This window comes from Pistacia vera, unplaced genomic scaffold (genome assembly GCF_008641045.1).
Source record: "Pistacia vera cultivar Batoury unplaced genomic scaffold, PisVer_v2 Contig857, whole genome shotgun sequence".
NCBI classification, from domain to species: domain Eukaryota; kingdom Viridiplantae; phylum Streptophyta; class Magnoliopsida; order Sapindales; family Anacardiaceae; genus Pistacia; species Pistacia vera.
Window position 1 is genome coordinate 177587 of NW_022196731.1, and position 7317 is coordinate 184903.

Consider the following 7317-nt stretch of genomic DNA (forward strand, 5'->3'; position numbering starts at 1 on the left):
CAAAAAGTTTTAAAATACTATTTTTCCACCCAAAGTTTATATTCTGACTAATCTTTGGTTGATTCCGACATCTTTGCGATCTCAAATCACTACAATTCTCTTCCTCGATCATAACTCTTCAAAACCCCTTAAACCTTGCTCTTGCCAACCTAGCCAGTAGCTGACAATTAAAAGATTTGTAAAATGTGCAGCTGCTCTTTCCAAGTCAAATTTTGATCAATCCTAGCCATCAAAATTCAACTTGCCACAACGAAAAGACTTAACGATATCCCCTCTTCAAAAACCTCAATAGTCTGGATCAAGTTTGTTCTTCCTTCGTTGCCGAATCAAAAAATGTATTTTGATTAGTAAACAAAATATAAACTTTGAATAGAAAAATGATATTTTAAAACTTTTAGGTGGGAAAGGGTCATTAAGGCAAAACTTGAGTAGGAAAAAGTCGTTTACTCATATTTAAATTAGAATAATTTCATAAAAATATTAACTTGTTGGTCTGCTTTACACTCTCTACACGCGCGTGAAACCCTAGCGCTACTAGGCCCACAGTTTTCCTTTCCTTTTCGGCCTTTCGCAACCCGAAAAGGAAATTCTAACCCGCGACTAGCAGTAGTTTCTCTCTCAAAAACCAGCGAAACCCCCTTACTCATAACAACCCCTCCAACTTCCACAAATTACAATCAACCCACCGCTTCTCCCTCTCCCCGCCTATATATACCCTCCCTTCATTTCCGTTAGGTTTGCCAAAATCAGTCTCCAAAGCCGCACTTCAAAAAAAAAAAAAAAAAAAAAAAAAAAAAAAATACTGAGTGTGCTTAAATCAAAATGGCGACGTCAACGTCATCAAGTAACAAATCGAACGGTCCAGATCTTCACACCTTTCGCAGACCACAACTCTCCTCCTCCTTCGCTTCTTCAACCACTTCAAGTTTCTCCTCTTGCTCCTCCTCCACGTTCTTCGCACGTGCCACTTCTCCCACACGTGTCAGTCTGTATGGATACAGCCACTCCAATCACAACGACCACCGCGTGTCACATCGATCCTCTTCGTCGGTTCGGTTTTCTCTAGACAACCGTCCGATCTCTCCCAACCGGTCGATCTCATTCACCAGGCAGACCGTCACAAACAACGGCAATGCGAAGGCGTTCAACACTCCTAAGAGGACCTGCGCTTGCTCGCCGACGACGCACCCTGGCTCTTTCCGGTGCGCTCTTCATAAGAGAGCGAACAACTATCAGAATCACAAAACGATGTCCTCTCCGTCATACCACTCCAGTAGTCGGCTGAACTATAGGAGATCAGCGATGACGAACTCGCTTGTGAGAATCGGAGGAGTGGAAGGAGAGTTGGTGAAAAGAGCATTGTCCGCTCTAATAAGGCCGTCATCTCACCACCAGCGCCGCCGAGCCGCTTTTCAGCCGAGACCGAGTCGGTTCTACATCATGTCAAAAGCCGAAAATTCAGAAAATTTATGAATGTTTGAGCGGGATTTGAGTTTTTGCTAAATGTTTAGTGAACGAGGGAGACGAGTTGACTCAGTGCTATAGCTCAAAGCTGAATCACTTTTTTTTTTTTAAATCTTAATTTGAGTTGTTTTAGGTAATGTTTGTTGGGAAGAGAGCGGTTTTTGGTGTAAAGAGAAGAAAAATATTATATTAAATTTTTGGGAATTAAAATTGTACAGTGAAAGAAATTAATCAACGGTTTATACTTTATTCTTTTATTTAAATTCTGTGCGTCAGATCGGAGACGGATGGCGTGACTTTTGGTGCTTTTGAAAATTCGGTTTTGGGGACCATCAGATTTTTTCTTGTAAATTAGTATTAAAAGTTGTGTCATGTAATCAACCAGTACGTTGCGTTTTGATATCTTATTAGTTATTATATACATTGGGAAAAAATGAAATTATTGAAAGCAATAAAATTTTAATTTGTATTTAGATATTGACATGATATGATCGGAAGTTTCTAACTATGAGCATCACCAGTGTAAACGACTTTTCCTACCGTCAATCCTTTTACTAATAAATTTTTAAAATATTATTTTATTATTTAAATTTATATATTCGATTATAAAATATTATTTTATTATCTAAATTTATATTTTGACAAATAGAGAATAAACTCGGTCTAGACTATTAAAACTTTTGAAGAAATAAGGTCATTGAGTCTTCTAGTAAAATATTAGATTTTGGTGGTTAAAATTGATCGAAATTTAACTTAAGAGTGAAGGTTGTGTAAACTCTAATCGCTCGATTACTAATGATTGACAGGGCTCACAGAAGTAAGATTTAAGGAGTTTTGATAAATGATGATTAAGTAAGAGAATGGTAGTAGTGTGGAGTCATAACGATACCGGAATCGAAAATATAATATAAATTTAAGTAACAAAGTAATATTTTAAAGGCCTGTAAGCAAAAAAATTTCGTTAAACTATTATTTGAGTGAGAAAAAGACATTTACTCTTATCATTATTATCAGCAACTGTTGGACTAAAATAATATTATAGAGATAAACAACTATAACTCAAAAAAAAAAAAAAAAAAAAAAAAAAAGAGATAGGATGAGACATAATATCTTTACGTGATTCCAATTCTCGTTCAAATATGGTAAAGTTAAAAAAGATAGAACAAGATACGCAATTAAATTTTGATAAAAAGTAGATTCACAGATTTCAGATGGTTTATGTGAATTATATAGTGAAGGGGTCGCAAATGTTATGCTATTTTCTTTTTTGTATTGTTCATCAAGAAAACATGGAAGTTTCTGAGCTTTCGAGTTTGTTTGAATTGACCCGTAGTAGTGGCACAGGTAGACTTGATTGGGTCAAAAGAAAGTTTCTATTGTAATTGTTTTTATATATCAATTGGGTCAATTTTGTTGACTAATCAAATTTTATTTTGTGGTTGTGGGAAATTCCCATTAAATTAAGAAAAAGTGATGAAAGTTACCTTGGACCTTGGAGAAAAGCATAGTTTGAATCTGATGATTGAATTTTCTTAGCAAAGTAGAAAAAAAAGTAATAGAATTATTCAATAAAATGAGAATTGAAAGTGGTTTACGGCATAACATAAATTGAAATTGGAGCCTTTGACAATTTATGGGCTCAGTGAAGATGAAGACTACTTCGATACACTCACCAGAATCTGTATTTGTATTTATGTTGTTAATAATATGTTAGGGAAGGCAGAAAACACCCAAAAAAACCTCACTTCCATCTAGGGGTGTAGTCGACCCAAGTAGCTCGCGTCTAGGGGTGTAGTCGACCCAAGTAGCTCGCGAGCTACTCGGGATCGATTCATGATGAGCGGAAGCTCGGTTCGATTATCCTCGAGCAGATGCCAAGTTCGAGCACTAGTTCAGGAGCAAATGGGAGCTCGATTCAAGTTGCTCGTGATCTTTACTAAAGCTCGCATTGTCAGTCGAGTATTTTAGCTCTTTACTCGATCGTTCGTTCGTGGGAGCTCGCGTCAAATTACATTTACCCTAAAATGAAAACTAAACCACAATCACTCACTACAGCAGTAACAAAACCCCCAAAACAACCACTACTCAGTCGCAAAATCCCTAATCAGCCACCGTAGTCTTCACATCTTCAGATCGCTTTGAAACATCAGCCATGTCATCTTCACCGTCGTCTATACTTCTTCAATTCTAAACCACATCAGCCAGACAACCACCGTCATCTTCACTTCTTCACACCGCAAAGTCTCAGACGCCAACAAAGCTGTAACATCAGCCATCGTCGTCTTTCCTTCTTCACTTCTAAACCACATTAGCCACCTTCTTCTTCACTTCTACTAATTTTTCACTGCAAGTGAAGTTGCTACAAGTTGGATTTTGACGACGAAGCTGCTACAAACTCATATTATATGGTGAGCTTTCGTTTTGTAATTACTCTTGTTTGTGAGATTTCTTAATTACTCATGTTAAGATTTACACCGAAATTCTGTCTTACTTCCTCAAATGAGATTTTTATGACATCTGTGCAAAGTTTATAGTTGAATAAATAGCACAATTGTTCTTTTTATGGATGAAGGCATCAGTGGAATGATTGTTAGTTCTACTATTGTATTGAGCAATCCCATTCGATACTCCTGCCCACTGTGACCATAAAAAATAAGGACCCTCTATTTTTTTTAAAAAAAGAAAGAGGTAGTGCTCAAGAGTCAAGACTCTTATCTATCTTTTCAATAGGGACCATTCACCTCATTGTGTTCACATGATATATAAGTGAGTTACAATTGCTTTTCTTCTACATGAATCATTATAGACTAAAAGGCATACACTCATACAAAAATCTGTTAGATCACCTTATGCAACATCTAGTAATTGTTGATGACATCTTTAATATGCATTTTCAAACACAACTCCTCCAATAACTTTTGTTGATGCTTGATTTTGACACCAACTACTCGCACGTGTAAAATGCTAAAATGACTTAAAAGTCACACGTGATATGAGGGGATTGAATCAAATAAAAGGTGAAGAGCAATATTTAAAGTGGTTCGGATGCTCTAAAGTGAATCCTGCGTCTATAGCTATTGTATTAATAAGAGAGAGATCAGGTTACGTTCCGCGAGCTGAGCTACAGTTTAGAGAGAGAGAGAGAGAGCTATTTCAGCGTAAAATCAGCTATTCTTTTCCAAATGAGAGGGAAGTCCTCTATTTATAGTGGGAAAGTTCAAGGTAATGATTCTGAAAGTTGCAAGTGGGTAGGTGTCATGTAAATCCTTTCTTTGCGTCCCATTGATCACTTACTTGAGGGATTTCCTCGATTAAAGCAGGGCTTTGACACGTGGGCGATCTCCAGCTGCTTGCTGGCTTGACATCACCTGCTGCACTAACAGGAGCCATGCCACTTGCGCTAAGCGCAACGTGGCTGCACCTGGACGGCGCAGAACCCTTCTGAACTTTGGCAATCCTTTACTGACGAGGCTCCATGTCAACCCTACTTTTTCCGCCATAACAAAAGTCACCCAGTTTTTAAGGTTTAAGGATTGAACCTTGAGAACTTCATAATTATGCCATGATTTGACATATCCAAATGACGCCTAGTCGAAGGAGATCGCAGAACATTTTTCTACGAGCAACTTGAGATGGTCTTCTTCCACGAAGTCGATGACCTGGATTAGACCCTACTCAGTGCCATATTGATGCACCTCTTATCTTAACCGAGGTCCGTGACTTGATTACACTTGTCATATTTCTGCTAGAGGCAAGGAATCACATCGCTTTGCAACCAACATGTGACGAAGACTGTTCTTTTCCAACGACCTCTTCAGATGTTATCCATTGCGCTTGATAGCTAATCCATTAATGAAATATCCTTTATTCTGACAAACGTGTCATGTGCGCAATAAGTGTCAACCATGCGCATTAAATGCAAGACATGCTGAAACGACATTCCTTATCAGGGCATTAAATGTGGATGAGTACGCATTTAATGTGGAGGAGAGAATCGAACCGTCGCTCGATTATTTCAATAAAGAGACATGACGATTGAATTTCTCGAAGCGTAGCGGTTACTCTTTCTCACCAATTGATGACACGTGGTCGCGATCAATAGGGAGAGATGCATTCCGCCCAAACGTCTCTTGGCTTTGGGAAGACCAATCGCCGTTTCCTCCACTATAAAACCCCAAGCTTGCATTAAGCAATGTCACAACACTCATACTTTCAGAAAAAGCAAAAAGCTCTCGCGAGACCAGATTTTCAATCCTTCAAGTTGGTGCACACTTTCCGTTAATAGTAAGAAGTTCGACCCCTACAGCCAAAAAGGTAAAGAAGATCCTTCCATTGCTTTCCTTTTTCTGTTTTGTGGACAACTTAACCAGGCGATAATGGTGGATGTTTATGGCTAGACTTTCTGTAAGGAATAGGTTTTCAGGGTACGAACCATTGGGGGTAGTCCCCAAGGGTTTTTTAGGATTTTTGGAAGATACATTAGGGTTTTGTTCTTCTACAGAGACTGAGTAATCTGTACGTGTCCCCCTTTTTCAGACCATAGAAGAGATGGACCCTATAGCGACCAGAACAAATGAGGGGACGAGCTTGCAGGCGCAGGACGCCCCAGTGGGTCTTGCGCAATAGATTTTGTCAGTGGCTACCCAAGAGGAAATACAGAAGGCAGTAAACCAATACGCACTTAGCGTAGACGTCTACTGGTACAGGTCGCATACAGCTCAGAATCTGCCATAGGGAATAGCTGCGATCTCTGAAGCTATATTCAAATGCGGAGCACTAATTCCCTTCCGTCCCTTTATTAGGTCGATCCTCGATCACTTCGGGGTCGCACCTTTACAGTTGACGCCTAACGCATATATGATAGTCATGGTTATATATATCGCGTGTGTTGAGTACGGCCTCGGCCAGCTGACTACATTGGAGCTTGCTTGCTCGTACTATTTAAAAAAGAGTAAGGACAAAGATTCTAACTATCTCTCAAAGCGATCCATAATCGAGGAAGGCATATTCAATTACCCCAGTAATGTCAGGACATACGAGACCAAGTTTTTATTTTTCCATTACGATGGCATCTGCCACTTTAGGGAGCCGAGTAGGTCTTCCCTTTTTGTACTTTGTCAATTTTTTCTTTTCTTTTTGGCATTTACTTTCTAACAATCTTTCTTGTCTCTTCACAGGAAACAAGTCGACCAAGTTGACAAATATCTCTGACTTCAACCGAATAGTTTCATTTGGTAACTTACCAGATGACTGTCGCGACGTGAAACTGCTCGTGAAAACCGCCAATTTGAGGAAGTACGACTTTTTCAATTCTGAAGCGACTCTGGAACCCTTACTTTGTAAGTGTCCGCAGTCTTTTCAAATTTTTGCTTTTGCATGTAGCGAACTCTTTTACTAACAGTACCTGCATGCAGTGAATATGCCGCCCAAAGTGTTAAGGTCGTTGAAAGAGAGGGAGTTGTTTTCCCCCAGGTCGGCGCCATGGAACCAACCGAGGTGGGCCCTAGTGACACCCTTGTCGAAGGAGCGCAGGTGGGGGCGTAACCACCCACTGAACAACCAATAGAACCTTCTTAGCTTGTGGCCACATGCCCAAAGTAGAAGACTGTAGACGTAAAAATCTACATGTACGGAAGGGGGGTCTGATCCCGTGAGGTTGAGGCCACTAGCGATCTGCTGCACCTGCACACGTAGAGAAACATACACGTGAAGCGAACGGGAAACACCGGGGTGGTGTTTGCCATAGGCACTCTGACACTCAAGTCAGCAAGGCTCAAAGAGGCTAGTATAGTGAAGGTTAGGGAATAGAAAGATTATCGGAAGTCTAGTCAGAGACTATGACTACGACGGTGA

At 39.7% G+C, this 7317-nt stretch overlaps 1 protein-coding gene across 1 annotated transcript; it reads left to right on the plus strand.

Moving 5' to 3' along the window:
* The first annotated feature begins 822 nt into the window (after positions 1–822).
* Positions 823–1947, plus strand: LOC116118705 (uncharacterized protein DDB_G0271670-like). Its single transcript, XM_031404683.1, has one exon. The coding sequence runs from the start codon at positions 823–825 to the stop codon at positions 1471–1473; it is 651 nt and encodes a 216-aa protein (XP_031260543.1). The 3' UTR covers positions 1474–1947.
* Positions 1948–7317: the final 5370 nt, after the last annotated feature.